The 19,327-nt window shown below is 40.9% G+C and overlaps 4 protein-coding genes across 5 annotated transcripts; 3 read left to right on the top strand and 1 right to left on the bottom strand.

The window, feature by feature from the left end:
* Window positions 1-284: 284 nt before the first annotated feature.
* LOC132998278 (E3 ubiquitin-protein ligase AMFR-like) lies at window positions 285-9,176 on the bottom strand. 2 transcript variants are annotated; one of them, XM_061067829.1, is made up of 14 exons: window positions 9,039-9,176; window positions 8,216-8,542; window positions 8,025-8,117; window positions 7,739-7,903; window positions 6,190-6,342; window positions 5,944-5,984; window positions 4,847-4,979; window positions 4,608-4,741; window positions 4,368-4,478; window positions 3,876-4,072; window positions 3,661-3,767; window positions 2,949-3,083; window positions 2,617-2,807; window positions 285-2,364 (listed from the first exon to the last, which is right to left on the bottom strand). In XM_061067829.1, exons 2-14 carry the CDS (start codon window positions 8,468-8,470, stop codon window positions 2,208-2,210), a joined length of 1,872 nt encoding a protein of 623 aa, XP_060923812.1. In that variant the 5' UTR covers window positions 8,471-8,542; window positions 9,039-9,176; the 3' UTR covers window positions 285-2,207. The 2 variants fall into 2 exon arrangements, with proteins under 2 accessions (XP_060923812.1, XP_060923813.1); XM_061067830.1 differs by having other exon boundaries at window positions 2,967-3,083.
* Window positions 9,177-10,827: 1,651 nt separating this feature from the next.
* Window positions 10,828-11,856, top strand: LOC132999096 (leukotriene B4 receptor 1-like). Its single transcript, XM_061068885.1, has one exon. It carries the CDS (start codon window positions 10,828-10,830, stop codon window positions 11,854-11,856), a length of 1,029 nt encoding a protein of 342 aa, XP_060924868.1.
* Window positions 11,857-13,799: 1,943 nt separating this feature from the next.
* LOC132999111 (leukotriene B4 receptor 1-like) lies at window positions 13,800-14,828 on the top strand. The gene has a single exon (XM_061068898.1). It carries the CDS (start codon window positions 13,800-13,802, stop codon window positions 14,826-14,828), a length of 1,029 nt encoding a protein of 342 aa, XP_060924881.1.
* A 1,820-nt stretch (window positions 14,829-16,648) lies between these two features.
* On the top strand, window positions 16,649-17,872 carry si:dkey-148a17.6 (uncharacterized protein LOC108190685 homolog). The gene has a single exon (XM_061068729.1). It carries the CDS (start codon window positions 16,651-16,653, stop codon window positions 17,734-17,736), a length of 1,086 nt encoding a protein of 361 aa, XP_060924712.1. The 5' UTR covers window positions 16,649-16,650; the 3' UTR covers window positions 17,737-17,872.
* Window positions 17,873-19,327: the final 1,455 nt, after the last annotated feature.

Genomic DNA, 19,327 nt, shown 5'->3' with positions numbered 1-19,327 from the left:
ACAACGTCTCCATGACTTCAGAGGACATTACGTTGACTTTCTTTCATTTTCGCTCAAGTTGTGACTGGCCCAGTAACAGTAATGTTAACCTAAACTTTACAAAAACCTATCATTAAAACTTGTCTTCACTTTAAAGTGAATTATCTATAACCATATGGAAGTGGGTCCACATAATTTGACCGTATAAACAGATTTAGGTCCCCACAACATGACTAATACTCGGACAACACACACACCTACGCACGCAGGCACACGCACAGAAAAAATATGACATTTTCACCGTCTTTAGTTGAAAAGCCGTAGAAGCTCTGTTTATTGAGTCTTTTGTATTGACATATTTTACAAAAACTAGATTTACAGAAATCATCCATTACCAAACCATTCTTAATTTAGGCACAAAATTACAGGAAAGCTTAGTCCAAATAAGTCTTTAGGTGTTGATTAAATAAGACATGGTTATGAAAGATAACCCATGATTTGGAAAATATATCATGGATATTCAAATATGTTAAGTAACAGGATGACAAACTGAAAATGAAAATAAAACCGTCTTTTTTTTTAAATATTTAAATAACTGAAAATCTGAAATCTAAATCCAATATTTGTTACAACACCCTCAAACAGAGTTTGAGCAATAAAATTAAAACGCACAATCAAGATCACAACACTTCAGCTTCTCGAGGAAGTTTGTGGGCTGCTCTTTGGGATAAAGTGGAAGCAAACAAAAGCACTTGTCTGGATTCATGCATACCTCCCACCAAACTTCCCTCGCACAGTAATCGAAGAAATCAAACACTTATAATACACACAGTGTCAGTGTCCGTCTTTGTGTCCGTCAACACGTCTCAACCAGCTACAGATTCAGTGTAATTTGACAGCACCCAATAAAACTCCAAGGGCCCAGTCTTTTTTGTACATTGCTGCACATTTCTGTAATAAAATCTTTTAGCAGAGGATGATTATGTTCCCTGCTGGTATGTTTCAGTTAGCACTTCTCAATGTGAGTAGACAAAGGCTGTACAAACAAAAAACACCCCCTCCAAAACCTCAATAAGGTTCTCAGTCATTCACCTGATTAATATATATTAGATCTATAATTAGTAAACACATCGTGATTTGTGTTAAGTTAATGAGATCATGTTGCTGCTCATCCAAGAGGCGTCACCTAACGTTCTGATGAAGACTGTTGAAAAAGCAGCAAAACATCCTTGAAATACTGAGCAGCAAGTCTAACTTCTACAGACTTAGTTATTTCAAAAAGAAAGTTCAAAATAAATCAGACCTGGTTGGCAATTCTCAACTGACAAGAATATTTTCACAACTCAACAGCAGTGAGTAATATAAGAAAATGAAAAAAGACGAGAACTACTGTTTGTGTACAAAATGTAATATATCCGCTCTGTTTATCTGACACAAGTTTTAGAAAACAAATAATAACAAGCAAACTCCCTCCTTGTATTAGATAACAAATGAAAACTTATTTGCACTGGATGTTATTACACACTAAATACAGAACAACCCGTGTGGGTCAAAAACACTTGTTTGCAGCATTGCTTTGATAGAGACATTCATATTTGACTGAAAGGCTGAACAATACTAAAGTGACATTCTCCTACTCAAAGGTCAGAAATAAGCCTACACTTGATTCACAGTTGAAACTCGTAAAATAACAACACAGAAATACGTCAGCTGAGTTTCTCCGTCCAGAATACGAAGCTTTCGACGATGAGCAAAAAGAGTGAAAAACAATTGCCAAAAAGGAAAACAAACAAAGACCCAAAAAGTAGCTATATCGAATAATAATACCACCTTCAAACTCTCCTCATGAAAGACTTGGATCTCCTGAATACAAAGCATGCTCATCTCACACAGCAGACACTGACTCTATGGAAGCTGGTGGTAGCAATGTGTGGCACGAGAGTAAAGGGCAATGCAGCATTGCATCTCTTAACTTGCACCCATCAATTTATATAATGCTCCAAATACTCAGGCTTGTATCAGTGATGCAGAGGCTATTCACAGTAGTCCCACCTAATTTAGGCAGCTCAGAACGGTCCAAAGGCCATGTTTGCAATGCGTTTTAATTAGAGGGTTGAATAGATGGTGACCGTTGACTGTACAACACGTGGGGACAGGTTGAAGGAGCTCTGTTTTTGCCTCATGGGATGATGATGTTTTAGACTCTTCAGCTGAAGCCAATCTTTGTATCAGGGTGAGGGGTTTTGCTGGATTTGCATGCGTCCCTCTGCGGCTGCTGCCACGATTCTACGTCTCAGGACAGTTGAGTCCAAATCTGGGACAATGTCCTCCTCCAGTCCAGGCAAATCCTCGTCCTGATCCTCTGGACCCTTGTTCAGGAATCTCCTGTGGGGAAGCAGTGAAAATGTAAAGATAAGATGGAATGCAAGATAATAGGAAAACAAGGAAGCTAGGAATCATGTGTGAATAAATGACAGTATCACTTTAAGCTCTTTACAATTGGGTCTTTCAGCTATTCTGGTAACCAAAACATCAAAAAGCCTTCAACAGTTGTCCTGTCTTCAAAGACTGTAGGGACATTTCAAGCACTCAAGCCACTGGGTTAAATAAAAAACCTCAAAGCAGCAGTGTACCAACCTGCGAGCTTGCTGGACCAGCTCTTCTTTCCTCTGCATTAGCATCTTCTGCCTCTCCTCAGCGGACTTCGAGAAGCGACCTCCTCTGACCTCCATGCTGTCTGCCTCGTTCATTCCCTGCTCTGCTGCCCCATTGGACCCGGCCTGCTCCTCTCCTGCATTGTTCCCCTGTATAGGGGAGCGCTCTATGGCCTAAGAAAGAAATAATGTCAGACAGTGTGACCCATTCTTTCTCTGACCCATTTGAAAGAAAGTCAGGAGAGTATTTTCATAGGCACTCATGGAAAAATTTAAATGGCTCCCTCGTTTACATTTAGGCCTAAATTAACTGACCTGTGTTGTGAAGGGTACCTGGATGCGTCCCTCCAGGATGTTGTCAGTGGTGACCTCCACAGAGCGGGTCAACTGCAGGTCCTGCATCACCAGGTAGGACGGCACCTGAGGGAACATCTCCTGGATCTGATGGGCCTGATGACCAGACGTTACATGGACAAGGATTCAGAAAATGATGCAGTGAGAGGGAAGAGCAGAACTTAAGCTGGTGCAAGTTAAAATTGATCTTTTAAAAAGGTTAACACAAGCAGGTCTTATGTAAACAGTGTTGAGAGATTGAAACCTCTCAAAAGACCTAAAATTCTTGGCATATTTAGTAACTAACAGGTTCTACCAAATCTGTTGGATTAAAAATATTAATGTAGTGCCAGTAGGGTAGAAGTTAGAGCAAACATCACTACTTGGATTTGACAGTATTACACATAAAACCTATTTTATTATCTTCCAACTGTGTCACATGATTATTTGGTTGCAATCATCCCTGAATGATCTCGGCTGCAGTTCAAGTTAGGCTAGCTTAATTTGATGGATAATACCTATGAGATTGCAACACCCTTTTAATAATGTTAAGAAACAGACTGTGGAAGAGAAGGAGAAGGCTGCGTGAGCCATGCAGCCAAGAGCAGCCTCATACCCACACCTGGTTCAAACTGCTATCTGTGTCATCTCTCTTCAAATCAAAAACTTCATCAGACTGTAAACTTGAACTCACCATGGCCATGAGCTGGGAGTTGTTGTTGGCCTGAGCGATGCCCAGGATATTGGTGGTGTGCATTACTTCCACTGAGAAACTGGGCAGCCAGCTGGCAATGCGAGATCCTACAGGGGGAATATGTGGGTTGAATAAGTGATCGTCACACACAGCCGATTTATGGAGGGTAACTGCACAACCACATTCGTCATTGGATCAGTGTCTGAAAGACTCACCATCAAAGTGGAAGAAGTGGTTGTGATGGTTGATGTGTGGTCTGGCTTCTGGAGCGGCTCCTCCGGGGCCGGCGTTGTCCGCCATACCTGCGGCCTGTGGCTGGCCTCTCGCTGGGCCCCCATCGCCACTGATGTTCAGGGATGTCCGACATGTTGGGCATGATGTGTCCTGCTCGAGCCACGACCGCAAACAAGAGCTGGAAGAACCGACACACAGATCACACATGTTATTATGGTACTTAGACATGGCATTCATTTAAGGGTCAAGACATGTATTCTGTTGCTAGGTATCAGGATCTGTGCAGGGAATCTAGCTGAAGAACATTCACCAAACTGCTCTTATATTATCAGAAAAATATCTTTTTACTATGATAGAGAGAACTGTTCCGGTGTAGTCTCTCCAAAATAAAACAGTTTCTAGGATAAGGAGCCCCAGGTAAGTGATACTGCAACCATCCCTTGCATGGAGGCAACTCCTGAAAATCATCTTACTTGTGGAAGAGATGGCCACAGGGTAGTTTTCGTGCCGTCTGCATGGTGTCCCAGCAGATGGCACAGTCGTCATCATTAGCTGTCAGCTCCTCGGCAGTAGCAACAGCAAACCTGCATTAAAAGTTCACAGAATATGAAAATAATGATGAAACAAGTGACGATAGAAGTACAAAGCTACAAGTTAGAAATAACTATTTAAAAAGGAAATGGAGGAAACAGTCAAATAAAACACAGCCTCACATGGCCTCCATGTTGTTGATGACACGAAGGTAATTCTTGTGTCGGCGAACGCGACGCTGGACCTCATGGAAGAGATACCGCAGCTGCATGAAGATAACCAAGCTTGCCATGGACAGCCAGATGTTGCCAAAAAGCTAACGAGAGACGGAAAAGGTAGATGATTAGGGAACTATCAAGAGAAACAGGACATACTACATTTTCATAACATCACACGTCTCTGTGCCTTCAGTGTATCTTACCAGCATATGGATATGGTGCGTGAGGTCCAGAAACAACATGGCCAGCTCCATGATGAAGTCTGAGTAGTAGACATAAGTCCCCTTACTCTCCCAAGTCCCTGGGTGGTTCAGATCCCATAGATGAATGGAGTACCTGAGGACACGCACAACTCTTTAAACACGGGATATTTACAGGGTTTCTTTAATTTCAACAATCTTAGTTAATTGGTTGTTTATGTTTTAATTTACCATTTCAATAATAGTGCAATCTAATACCTGTTTGAGTATCAAACAGGCCAAAGGAACAATAAGGGTGCTTTGAATGATCTGCCACCGATCGGTATCAGTGGATATTCCCTCTAATAAGTTTGATTGCCATTTCTAGAAACGGCGCTCAGAGGAGCCGATCAGATGATCCAAATATAATTATTTAATTCATAATTTTATAATGAATAGATGGCCTAACCTAATAGAAAAGATTATGTACTTATGTGCTAGTGCTTACTATTGGTCTGATGGTGCTGACTGTCGTACCAGGCTTACTTGTAGTGTACAAATATATAAGATTTCCTGTCAGCCCACAATCACATTCAAAAAAATATTGCAACCAACAATTCTCCATACAGCAGCCATAACTATACGATTTTAGACATTCAAAATCGCAATTTACAACCAAGATCTTTTGACGGAATTGAATTCACTGTTTTCTAAGACCTGCAGACTGTACTGACAAAGTAATGTGGGTGATCCAACTATTGGAACAAAATTAGTTCATGAATCAAAATTTCTTTAGAAAGTATAAACAACACAATAGCACAGACATCACTGCCATCAGTTAGACCAAATTTGACTACAGCTACAGCTCTACTAGTGACAAAACCAGTTTCCGAATATAGAGCAACACTAATGAATCCATAAGGGCCTCAGCTGATTTGAGTTATTTAGAGTTGTCCTAAGTCCTAACCACCTTCTGTGAGACAAAGACGCCTTTCATACTGGTACTAATGGAATCAAAGGAAAACATTAGCTCGATTCCAAATTTGTAGGGGCTATGTCATCTGTCCTGCTGCGGTGGGTGCATGAGTGTGCTTGTGTAAGGAGTCTTTAAGGAGACTTACCGCATGATGACATGCCCAGTACGCACAGTCACCAGCAGACACTGGAGAAAAAAGTACAAAGATTAAATTGACAAAATGTATAACCATCCAAAATATGACTAGCCAAATGGTGAAGGGATGTTTTGAACTCGGGCCTAAATAAAAGCTTTTATGACAGAGTCCAAGATCATCTTTGGTTATCATGATCTAAGTGCATTTTATACATAGTTTTGGCATTTTGATACAGTTGTGGCACCAGACTCTCACCTCGGCTGCCATAAAGGAGAGAGTGTGCATGCCATGGGATGCTCCCAGCAGACCACAGACCACAGCGAGGCCACAGCAGTCCAACAGGAGAGAGACCAGCAGACAGAGCACTCGCACATGGCTGTGCATGGGAGTGGAGGGGGAGAACGACAGCTGTGGAGAAGAAATGTGGATTGTAAAGTTTTCTTTGTCCTTAAATACAAAAAACAAATAAAATTGACTAGTTTTAATTATTTTGGAATTTCTAGTGGGCTTCAGTGGACAAAGACAACAACGACAACATAAACTAACACAATATGAACGTAGATGTTCGAGAAACATTCAGCTGATTAGTTTAACTTGCTCGAATTACATTCATGCAGTACTTATCACACATCAACAAGAACCAGTAGCATGAGTGCCAAACTGAAAGTGCATTTCTACTGACGGACCTGAGAGAAAGACTTAGAGCTCAGACTTTTCCCTTCCAAATTTGACACAACCCATTTTAAAATCAATAAACTCCTCACAAATTATCCACATAAAGTCCATGGTCAGAAAGAAGATTGCGTAAGACTGTGAAACTACAGCTCTAGAGTGTGTAGACCACATTTCAGGTGAAATTGTTTAACAAGGTTTACACACTCACAGACATATCTATCAGCTTTAGGGTTTCTGTTCTGTACTCCCCCAAAGCTAGAACCCACAGAAGCAGATAAACGAAAGAAAGCCGGGCAGACACGACTGACAGACTTCAAACTAAAGGAAGATGTTTACACTCATACTCCTACACTGGTATAGATTCTGTAGACCGGCAGTCAGAAAGGGCCTTATGCTGCACAAAGCCAGTCAACATTACATCACAGGAAACATACCAGCTTCATGGCAGTTTTAAATGTCGTTGCTTGCAGGGAGCTGAATAAATCTGATATTTTGTTTTGCCCAACATGCAGAGCACAACCTGATACAGGGTTACATCAATGTAGTTAGTGAAACTGTATCAGTAGGCTTACATACCAGTGCAATGGAACTATTTATAGACTCAGAGGTGAAAGACTAGTCATTCTTGAGACCTTTGGGAGACACTCGGTAAACCTTGTGAACTCTGCATGAAGTTTGTATGTGCACTGAACAGGTGTCATTAAAACAGCAGACTTTCTGCCGCCTTGTATTTACTCAAAGTAATTATGAATAAAAAGGCAGTCACAAAGAATTTAGGTCTAGTCCTATCTTGTCTACTATGGATCTTAAACAGCCAAAGGTTTCCCTGAGGGATGTTTAGCCCATCCTCTATAATCTCTCCAGGAAAAAAGAAACAGACAACTTGTAGCAGAAGTACAGTTTTGTGAAAAAGCTCTTCAGCTCTTCAGCTTGGAGCTGCAGAGCTTCCTAAACCTGCTTAATGCCATACTGGACATTTCCAGTGCCTGAACAAAGTGCTTGAACAGTCTACAGAAAAAAAGAAAATAATAATAAAATTGTTTATTGTAAGATTTTCATATGAGAAAGTCCTGAACGAGGGAGCCCTGGAGAGAGCAAAAAAAGAAAAGGTGTTGTTCATAGAACTTACATATTCAAATCGGTCTTTGCAGAGCTGAACCATGAGGTGGAGAAAGACCAGTGCAGAGAACCACAAACACCACATGACCACCTCCTCCACTGTCTGCACATTCAGCACGCCGAAAATGAAAATAAACTTGTAGAAGATGAAGTTCCAGAACTTGTCTTTCAGGTGCTGAGGAGTAAACACAGAGCACATTAGCACGTTCATTTCTGGAAGGTCTACACTTGAGTTGCAAAGGCTTAGAGGTTGACAACCCCCGGCTGTTTGACAGACCTCATTCTAACACACTCACCTGCTTCTCGCTGACTCTCAGCGGGCCGAACACCACGTACTGAAGCATTTTGGCAAATAACATCAGAGAGCAGCAGAATGTGTTGACTAACACCTGGAGGAGCACGAGAACAGAGTGGCAGTTAGTTGTTTATATTTAAACGACATCATCCCCTGGAGCAATGCATGGTCTAAAAACCAAACAGCACTCACCCATACAAAGAGACTGTCAGTGGCCAGGTACCACAGCACAGTGGTCGCCAGCTCCGTGTCACTAAAATCATTATTTAGAAGTTCAAGATCCACCTCTGGGGCAGCCTGTGTTTCATCGGTGTCCAAGGCCCCGAAGCCTGGGTCAGTGACAGTGTTGTAGGCGCTGAAGATGCTGCCGGCGAGCAGAGCCACACTCAGGATGGTGTAGGTCTGCAGGCTGGGCCATGGGAACCTCTCCAGGAACAGCAGAGGCATCGCAGGGTGGGAGCTCCTCTTCCTCTCGACCAGCAGAAACGGGGTCTGTCCTGATCAGAGAACTCAAACAACCTGTAAGGGCAGAAGTGAGTTTGGTGACGTTGAGCCAAACTTTTATTACTCAACTCAGTGTGACTGTTACACAAACGCAAACGTGCTAGCACTGGATCGCTGCTAACTCGGGCCGATGTGTGAATTAATGACGATTGTGGAAGTTGACAGTTGACACACGAATGCCAGATTACCATGGTAGTTTACAGGAAGTTAGCAGACTGACGTTAACCATTGCCAACCTTCCTCTCTAGTCGGCCTCCTGCGTGTTAGCTCAACACTGCTCGTATATGTGTGAATTAAAAGGTAATGAATCGGCGATCAAATACGATTACACAAACACCCCCGTAGCGCTAACGCTGAACGAAAGCAGCTCACGCCCCTGCCGTTAGCTTATCACCTGGCTAACGCTAGCTAGCACTAGCCTAGCTGTCAGCTAACGTTGGCCACAAAGCCTACCCCCCCCCCCCCCGTTAACAGGCCCCGGACATCGAGCTGGTGCCACTTCGTCACTCACAGTTCGTCGCAGGCCTGGTTGAAGATGGTGTCCAGCGTCACTCGCCGTGTTCCGGGTCGTACTTTCAGCGCAGCAGCACCGGGAACAGCGGAGTTGACAACATCGTCTTGTTTATTCCACCGAGCAGGCAGCTGAGAGAGGAGGGAGGGGGCTGGGGGAGAGGGGGGGGGGCGCTGTCGTAGCTGACCTCCCACTCGATGTCTGTGTTTCTACTGTTCAAGACATTCCAGACTTCCGTCAATACGAAGACCCTCGTCCATGATCTGGGATTTGATTTCTGTTCTTAGCCTACGTCAACATTTATCAGGCAAAAATAAAAGGATTATCTTAATTGTAGCCATCCACTTTTGGGGGTTTTGTCAATAAGGTGTTGATCAAAAACTTTTTAGATACATATTTTATTTCCGTGAGCTTAAAAAAATTACTTATTTGTATGGCCTTTTGTCTTGATGTTCATGTCTTTTATTTGCATGGCACATAATGTGTACAAAATAAAGTGAAGCAGGTGTTCTTCTTCATCTGCTGTGATATCACTGTAGATTTATCAGGTAACATTTAAATCGTGACATGTCCAGTTTAAAAATGACACATTTAGCTGTTGGAGGAATGAATAATTAACTGGAATGAATTGTAGTCAAACACTTAAATCTACAGTCTCATTTCAGATATCTCAGTCTGGAGCATAAAAGATGGAGATTGCAGAGAATCCACTACTCTTATGGAAGGAGCAAACACCTCCCACATTCATTAGATGGATTAGAGACACCATGTCTTTCTTGAAACTGGAGAAAATCAGATATACTCTAAAAGGTTCCACACAGAGCTTTGAGAGAACCTGGACCCCCTTCTTGTCGTACTTTTATTTTTATTTCTTTTAAAATTGTGTTTACGTATTTACTGATTTATTTTATTTATTTATTTTGTTTTTTTTTCTTCAATTTAATTCAACTCTTTCTTTCTTTTCTCTGCTTTGTCTTGCAGCAGTGATGTATGCAATTGTATTGTATTGTATTGTAATAATCTAATATTCCTATATACATACATATATATATAAACATTCTATGTACTTCTGCTGAATGGGGTAGGCTGGCCGGGGGTGGGTGGGTAGTATTGTGGGTAGGGGTATATCCATCAGATTTGTGTTTATAATTGTATAATTGTATTGACTACCCAAAGAAAACCAATAAAAAGTGTTAAACAGAGAGATTGCAGAGAATCCAAAGTTAACGGGACAGTGAGTGGTGTTGATAAGAGACAATAGACAGTTGTGTAGCTTTTCATCCACCATATGATAAATATTGCCAATAAATGAATATCAAAATTAGATTTCAACACAATTGTTTGGACATGAGCAGAAACAAATCCCTGCATTTCTTTCAGCTCAGCTGTTTTTTTTTTCAAGTAGGTAGTGAAATCATGTCAATTTAGTGTTCTCCTTTATGCTTAACAATCTGTGTATGTGTCTGTTGGTTATAGAGTTGTTGTGACTGTCTGCTCACAAAACCATCTGTGGAAAGGGGAAATTCAAGAAGGGATTTAGTGTAGAATGACGTGAAAGTGAAACTAAAGACTAGTTTATCGCTATTGAAGCCAAACCATTGAAAAAGACCTTTGGAACTTTGATTGTGTCGTGCAAATTAAATCATTATATGACCGTGAGTTATACATGTTATCACATTTATGTCTCTTAAATCGAGATACGTTCCTTAAGGGGAAGTGAAGACTTGCTTTTACAGCACTTTGGTTTTCTTTTCAAGCAGATACCACTGTTAGCACTTACACTTTCAGCATGAACCACTCAGCTGAGTTGTCTCCTTCAGAGGAAATGGCCCCTAAGGAGTTTGATGGTGGAACAGCAGCGGCTTGTGTGATACTGGGTCTGTCCTTCCTGGTTGGAGTTCCAGGGAACCTTCTGGTGATCTGGACCATCCTGAGACGCATCAAGCAGCGTTCCCACATCGTGGTGCTCATCCTGCACCTGGCCGCTGCGGACCTGCTGGTCCTTATCACCCTGCCTGTGTGGATCTACTCCCTGGTCTACTCCTGGGTGTTTGGAGAGGCCTCCTGCAAAGCCTTGGTATACATCATCAGTGTGTGCATGTTCAGCAGCATCTTCTTCATCACTCTCATGAGTGTGGAGCGCTTTCTAGCCATCTGCCATCCATTTTTATCAATGCGCTGGAAGACTAAGAGTGCGATGAACCGGTGTCTTGTACTTTTGTGGCTCCTTGCTATCCTTCTAGGAGCACCTGTCTTACTCACCCAGTCTTTGGATGAAAATGATGGAAGTAAGCAGTGTTCTGTCAAGATATTCAGCTCTGTGACTCAAGCAATCATCATCTTGTGCCTGGAGACCTTTGGGGGCTTCTTTTTTCCTTTCATCATCATTAGTATCTGTTACTGTCTACTGACAGCCCAACTCAGGAGAATGGAATACGACTACAAGCAGAAATCCTTGGTTCTCGTGCACACAGTTGTTATAGCCTTCCTTCTGTGCTGGTTTCCTTACCACATCATCAACATCATGGATCTGGTTTGCCTCTTAAAGTCAGGCAGTGAGTATGATTGTGTTCCAGAGAGTTTTATTCATTGCTCCGGTGCCCTTGTATTCATCAACAGCTCATTGAATCCTGTGCTCTACGCCTTAATTGCGAGGAACTTTCGAGGTAATCTCGAGGATTCCCGACTGGTCAGGCTGTTCCAGGAAATGGCAACTCACAGCAACAGACTCATGGAGCTGGTAGTACAGCACCAGACAAGCCAGAGGGCAGCAAATACACAGGTAGAGCTGATGTCTGACCAGTGTGAGAAAAACTGAATCCCTGAAACTGACATGCCTGTAAAATGTGAACTTTGTCTTCTGCAGTTATTGATGGACATTTCATAATCGAAGCCTGTGTATTATCTGAGGGTTTAATAGCTTGGGTTTGGTTGATGATAGGTACTATTAAAAGTCACCATATTCTCCCATCCTTGTTTCACTTTCAACTTTGGATGTCATTGTAAACAAACAGGACTGTACCGTTTATGTGATCCTCAAAGCTTATACTAATTTATCATGGTGATTACAATGTTCCGACGATTTGATGTGGCCTTTAGTGTTGTGTAATGTGTACTATGTATGCCACAATTAATGATGCGTAATGTATTTTCTCTAAATCAATATTCTAGGAATGCTAGAGATTCAGTTTATGTTTGTTATTAAAAATGTAATTTGTGTATCATTCTAGCTTATTTCGATTCAAGAGAGTGCCACTTTAAAATAATGTGTTGCCTCATTGGGAAAATAGGCCCAAATAAGAGCAGTTATTCATTTATGAAAACTCAAATGACCACCCTGCGATTGTAAGCCTCTGCCTGCAATGCTATTGAAGTCTACATACTTTTTTTCATTCCAGACTCATATGAGGTCATCTTGACCTTTGACCACTGACATCGAATTAGTTCATGTTTGAGTCCAAGTGACAACTATTAACTTTTTAAAGAAATTCCCTAAGGCAGATCTGAGATCATGGTTAAGAAGCCAAAAGCATATTTGATGAGGCCACTGTGACCTTGACATATGACCCTTTACCACTAACCACTTGGACTCCTCCTTAACTCCAAGTGTATGTGCCAGGTGCAAATTAAATTTCCCCTGAAGGCTTTTGGAGATATCACAGTCACAGGAATGGGATGGTCGGAGGGACATAAAACTTGAAAGCATATTGCCCCTGGACACTGGCTGTCATTAGATTAGAATAGATTCAACTTTATTGTCATTGCACAGAGGTCAAGTACTGAGACAACAAAATGCAGTTTAGCATCTAACCAGAAGTGCAAAAAAGCAGTAAAAGTGCAGAGTATGTGCATACTTAAAGTGGAATATGTAAATAAATAAGATATGTACAGTAAGAAATAGATATGGAATATGAACAGTATTGATACAAGACTAGCAGCAATAGAATTAGGTAGTGTAGATATGATAAGTATACATAAAGTGCAGGTGTAAGTATAAGTAGTGGTAGTAATTGAAGGCATAAAAAAGTATATTTGCAAAAGAGACAAGAAAAATTCATAAGTTATATACAAAAAAGGTCACAGATATATTTTATTCCCATAAACCATATTGAGTTTTTAATCAAATATTAAATATACATTACAATAAAGGGCTCAAAACCAAATTTGCTTACATTCTAGTTCAGGTACTCGCTCACACAAATCAGGAAGTCTTTGCAGTGTCACTGTCCTCACCACAGTCTGAAAAGTGATGTACCAGCAGTTAAAAAGCAATGGCCTTTTAAAAAGTCACATGTGCTGAATGTCACATCTTATTATTCAGGCTCTAATCATCGGGCACATGTACATTGCTTTTGAACCTTCTTTTAAAATTACACAGTATGGACAATCACAATCTTGCTGTGGTTCTTTATTTAGAAAGAGTTTTACATATATCAATAAATCTTGACACCATGGTCATTAAATGGCCTCTAATGTCTCACTGTCTTATTAAGAATCTGGTTCAATCTTCATTTTTGGATCAATCTAAATCTAGCCATGTTTTCTTTATTTTAAACTCTTCTAAACACAATTATTTCTTTATCCAAATGTATGATTTGAGGTGAAAAAGGGACGGATGATGCATGAATAAATCACATTTCCCTGTCTAGGCCTGGGAGGAAACCCTGTGCACTCTTTTCTAAAAGGGAAGTGAAGACTTGCTTGTGCAAACTTTGGTTTTCTTTTCATGCAGACACCACTCTTAGCACATACACTTTAAGCATGAATAACTCAACTGAGTTGTCTCCTTCAGAGGAAATGGCCCCTGAGGAGTTTGATGGTGGAACAGCAGCGGCTTGTGTGATACTGGGTCTGTCCTTCCTGGTTGGAGTTCCAGGGAACCTTCTGGTGATCTGGACCATCCTGAGATGCATCAAGCAGCGTTCCCACACCGTGGTGCTCATCCTGCACCTGGCTGTTGCGGATCTGCTGGTCCTTATCACCCTGCCTGTGTGGATCTACTCCCTGGTCTACTCCTGGGTGTTTGGAGAGGCCTTCTGCAAAGCCTTGGTATACATCATCAGTGTGTGCATGTTCAGCAGCATCTTCTTCATCACTCTCATGAGTGTGGAGCGCTTTCTAGCCATCTGCCATCCATTTTTAACAGTGCGCTGGAAGACAAAGAGTGCGATGAACCGGTGTCTTGTACTTTTGTGGCTCCTTGCTATCCTTCTAGGAGCACCTGTCTTACTCACCCAGTTTTTGGATGAAAATGATGGAAGTAAGCAGTGTTTTGTCAGGGATTTCAGCTCTGTGACTCAAGCAATCATCATCTTGTGCCTGGAGACCTTTGGGGGCTTATTTTTTCCTTTCATCACCATTAGTATCTGTTACTGTCTAGTGACAGCCCAACTCAGGAGAATGAGATACAATACCAAACAGAAATCCTATGTTCTCGTGCACACAGTTGTTATAGCCTTCATTCTGTGCTGGTTTCCTTACCACATCATCAACATTATGGATCTGGTTTGCATCTTAAAGTCAGGCAGTGAGTATGATTGTGTTCCAGAGAGTTTTATTCTTTGCTCCGGTGCCCTTGTATTCATCAACAGCTCATTGAATCCTGTGCTCTACGCTTTATTTGCGAGGAACTTTCGAGGTAATCTCGAGGATTCCCGACTGGTCAGGCTGTTCCAGGAAATGGCTACTCACAGCAACAGACTCATGGAGCTGGTAGTACAGCACCAGACAAGCCAGAGGGCAGCAAATACACAGGTAGAGCTGATGTCTGACCAGTGTGAGAAAAACTGAATCCCTGAAACTGACATGCCTGTAAAATGTGAACTTTGTCTTCTGCAGTTATTAATGGACTTTTCATAATCGAAGCCTGTGTATTATCTGAGGGTTTAATAGCTTGGGTTTGGTTGATAATAGGTACTATTAAAAGTCACAATATTCTCCCATCCTTGTTTCACTTTCAACTTTGGATGTCATTGTAAAAAAACGGGACTGTACCGTTTATGTTTTCCTAAAACGTATACGAATTTATTAAAGTGATTGAAATGTTCTGACAATTTGATGTGGCCTTTAGTGTTGTGTAATGTGTACTATGTATGCCACAATTATAGATTGCGTAATGTATTTTCTCTAAATCAATATTCTTGGAATTCTAGAGATTCAGTTTATGTTTGTTATTAGAATTTGTATCTGTGTATCATTCTAGCTTATTTCGATCCAAGAGAGTGCCACTTTAAAATAATGTTTTGCCTCATTGGGGAAAATAGGCCCAAATAAGAGCAGATATTCATTTGTGGAAACTCAAATTACCACCCTGCGATTGTAAGCCTCTTCCTGCAATGCTATTGAAGTCTACATACTTTTGAATCCAAGTGACAACTTTTAACTTTTTAAAGAAATTCCCTAAAGGCAGATTTGAGATCATGGTTAAGAAGCCAAAAGCATGTTTTATGAGGCCGTCGTGACCTTGACATTTGACCCTTGACCACTAAACACTTGGACTCCTCCTTGAGTCCAAGTGTATGTGTCAGGTGCAAATTTCCCCTGAAGGTTTTTGGAAATATCCCATTCACAACAAAACTTGAAAACATATTGCCCCTGGACACTGGCTGTCATTAGATTAGATTCAACTTTATTTTCAGCAAAATGCAGTTTAGCATCTAACCAGAACTACAAAAAAGCTGTAAAAGTTCAAAGTATGTGCATATGTAAAGTGGAATATGTAAATAAATAAGATGTGTACAGTAAGAAATAGATATGGAATATGAACAGTATTTATACAAGACTAGTAGCAATAGAAGTAGGTAATGTAGATATGATAAGTTTATATTAAGTGCAGGTGTAAGTATAAGTAGTGGCAGTAAGTGAAGGCATAAAAAAGTATATTAGCAAAAGAGACAAGAAATATTCATAATTTATCCCAAAAAACGTCACAGTACTATTTTATTCCCATAAACCATATTGAGTTTTAAGTCAAATATTAAATATACATTACAATAAAGGGCTCCAAACCAAATTTGCTTACATTCAAATTAAGGTACTCGCTCACACAAATCAGGAAGTCTTTGCAGTGTCACTGTCCTCACCACAGTCTGAAAAGTGATGTACTAGCAGTTAAAAAGCAATGGCCTGTTAAAAAGTCGCATGTGCTGAATGTCACATCTCATTATTCAGGCTTTAGTCATCGGGCACATGTACATTGCTTTTGAACCTTCTTTTAAAATTACACAGAATGGACAATCACACTCTTGCTGTGGTTCTTTATTAAAGAAAGTGTTTTACATATATCAATAAATCTTGACACAATGGTCATTAAATTGCCTCTAATGGCTCACTGTCTGATTAAGAATCTGATTCAATCTTATTTTTGGGATCAAACTTAATCTAGCCACGTTTTCTTTATTTGAAACTCTTCTAAACACAATTATTTCTTTATCCAAATGTATGATCTGAGGTGAAAAAGGGACGGATGATGCATGAATGAATCATCTTTCCGTGTCTAGGCCTGGGAGGAAACCCTGTGCACTCTTTTCTAAAAGGGAAGTGAAGACTTGCTTGTACAGCACTTTGGTTTTCTTTTCATGCAGACACCACTGTCAGCACATACACTTTCAGCATGAACAACTCAGCTGAGTTGTCTCCTTCAGAGGAAATGGCCCCTGAGGAGTTTGATGGTGGAACAGCAGCGGCTTGTGTGATCCTGGGTCTCTCCTTCCTGGTCGGAGCCCCTGGAAACCTCCTGGTGATCTGGACCATCCTGAGACACATCAAGCAGCGTTCCCACACCGTGGTGCTCATCGTGCACCTGGCTGTTGCGGATCTGCTGATCCTTATCACCCTGCCTCTGTGGATCTACTCCCTGGTCTTCTCCTGGGTGTTTGGAGAGGCCTCCTGTAAAGCAATCGTGTTCGTGATCACCGCCTGTATGTACAGCAGCGTTTTCCTCATCACCCTCATGAGTGTGGAACGTTTTTTGGCTGTGCGTTATCCTTTTGCTTCAGCTGACTGGAAAAGGAAAAAAGCTCTTGATAAAGTACTGCTGACTCTGTGGAGTTTAGCGTTCTTGTTCAGCATCCCTGTCATCCCAACTCAGGTCATGGATAAACAGTCTGGTGAGGAGCAATGTCTGTATCGGGTGTACACTTCTGTGACGCAGGAGCTGGTCTGTGTGCTGCTGGAGACAATGGTGGGCTACATAATACCTTTCTCCATCCTGGTGGTCTGCTACGGCTGCCTGTGCAGCCGGATTACTCAGATGACCTTCAAGTCCAAGCGCAAGTCTACTGTTCTCATTGCCAGTGTGGTGGTTGTGTTTGGCCTTTGTTGGACACCTCATCACTTGGGAAATGTCATCTCACTAGTCATTTTGGGCATCCAAGGTTCCTATTCTGATGCAGCAAACTCTCTGGAGGGCGTCAGGGAGACCATGATCTTCATCGCCGGAGCCATGGTGTTCATCAGTAGCACTGTAAACCCCCTCCTCTACATGTTCGCAGCCCGCACCTTCAAGAGCTCCCTGCGTGACACCGGCATCCAGAAGCTCTTCCGACACATCTCCGGCACGTCCCGAGGCGAAGGCAACAGAGAGGTGTCCTTTGTGTCTAAGAGACAAAGCAATCAGACCAACAGTTCCCAGTGCGTGTTGGAGTCAAAAGATCAAATGGACATCTTGATAAAAATGTGTGAAAATAATGCGTCCTGATATTGAAACTGTACAGGTTGTACATCTGTGCTCCGCGTGTCTGTGTAAATATTATTATTTTTTGTAACACAGATTAACAGGATGTCACTTGATCTGTTTCAATACTCGTCTAGATCTGTAAATTACCCATTTTAAATGATTTGGTTTGCTTTTACATTGTGAACATGTATTTATAAAAACACTGTTTTATGTACATAGATTTGTCATTTAGTATTAAAAAAATTGTACTGTAATGCCAAATTTGTCAAATATATAGTATTATTATTGATGTTAGCAAGGATAAATTGCAAGGTTGCAAACATGATCTTACAAAGCACAGTAGGTTTTCAGCTGATAATCTTGTGGTTGCATCTCTCAATTCTTATCTCTGCTTCAACTACAGATAAATATTTAATTCGCTCATAGCCGCTGTTTTGGACAATGGCAAGCAATTTTTTAAATGTGATCTAGTTCTGTCCTGGCGACCTGTTACATCTACAACACACTCTGATTATCTGAAAATATGTGTTAAAGTTACCTATGATGCCATGTTTTACTCTCGTATGGAATCCAACATTTTCTACTTTTGTAAAAATGTTTTTTACTGGTGAAAAATTAGGTAACAATAGTCTAAGTGCTGCACCCCATTCCTGCTTTCAACTTCCTCTCGAAGAAAAGATTGCAAAATGAAAAATTGCATGTTCCCTGTAGTTGGCAGCAAAAAGAGGAATCATGTCTCAATGTTTTGTCCCAGTCTCAAGACGCAGCTTGGTTACTGATATTTGTTTACTTTATCCACAAAACAGTGACCTAATTATCTATTGGTAATATTGTCATAGCATCTGGAGTTTGTCTCAAACTTGAATGACAGTTTGTGTGTTGCCATGACAACAAGACCTGTTGTTACCGACCTGCTACTGACTTACCAGTAGGTGGCATTGACAGTACAGTGTTAGAACTATGGTAGTTTTGCCATCTTTTCAGAGTGGCGTCATTTATTATTATTATTATTATTATTATTATTAATACATTATTATTAATAATAATTACACATTTTGTATAGATAGGGCTGATAATATGAAGCATATACAATAAGTCATTGAATAATGTAAATTAATCTCTGTTCGGACAATTAGGAAAAAACTGACTCAGTTCAACTCTACCATAATGTAGGGCTATATTATGTTTACTACTATAATTATACTAATGCATTGTAATCACTATGGCAGTTGCTTTTAAAGTCTTACATAATGGAACAATCTTTTAACTTGTATACACTCGTTTTTATGATATAATACAAGTCCTCAAACGTGCTGTACTTGTTCATGGCCTGTGTCCTTTCTGGGCAGATGTTGAAGTAGATTTTGAGTTGAAGAGAAGAAGGTTCAAAAGTCAAGTTTCAGAGGGAAGTGGAAGAATTGACATTTCATACAAATGATTTTCCAGATCTTTGTCATTTGTACGCTGTGTTGAATACTATGAGACAGCTAATCGTGATAAGAACTTGAACTTGAACAAACCCATTGTGACAGGGGCTAGACGCTATCTTTTGGAGCCTTTAATTAATAGTGAGTCAGGATTATTTAAACTGTGAGGGTGGAAAATTACAGAG

This window comes from Limanda limanda, chromosome 3 (genome assembly GCF_963576545.1).
Source record: "Limanda limanda chromosome 3, fLimLim1.1, whole genome shotgun sequence".
Classification (NCBI taxonomy): domain Eukaryota; kingdom Metazoa; phylum Chordata; class Actinopteri; order Pleuronectiformes; family Pleuronectidae; genus Limanda; species Limanda limanda.
The sequence above is the reverse complement of the archived record's forward strand: the minus strand, read 5'-3'. Positions and strand labels throughout refer to the sequence as shown.

Coding starts and splice junctions, on each gene's coding strand:
- LOC132998278 (XM_061067829.1), bottom strand. CDS start 8,470: ATGCCTCTGCTGTTCCTGGAGAGGTTCCCATGGCCCAGCCTGCAGACC. Junction 8,118..8,215: donor CTGACAGTCTCTTTGTATGG/GTGAGTGCTGTT, acceptor GTGCTCCTCCAG/GTGTTAGTCAACACATTCTG. Junction 6,343..7,738: donor GCAAAGACCGATTTGAATAT/GTAAGTTCTATG, acceptor TCTTCTCCACAG/CTGTCGTTCTCCCCCTCCAC.
- LOC132999096 (XM_061068885.1), top strand. CDS start 10,828: ATGAACCACTCAGCTGAGTTGTCTCCTTCAGAGGAAATGGCCCCTAAG.
- LOC132999111 (XM_061068898.1), top strand. CDS start 13,800: ATGAATAACTCAACTGAGTTGTCTCCTTCAGAGGAAATGGCCCCTGAG.
- si:dkey-148a17.6 (XM_061068729.1), top strand. CDS start 16,651: ATGAACAACTCAGCTGAGTTGTCTCCTTCAGAGGAAATGGCCCCTGAG.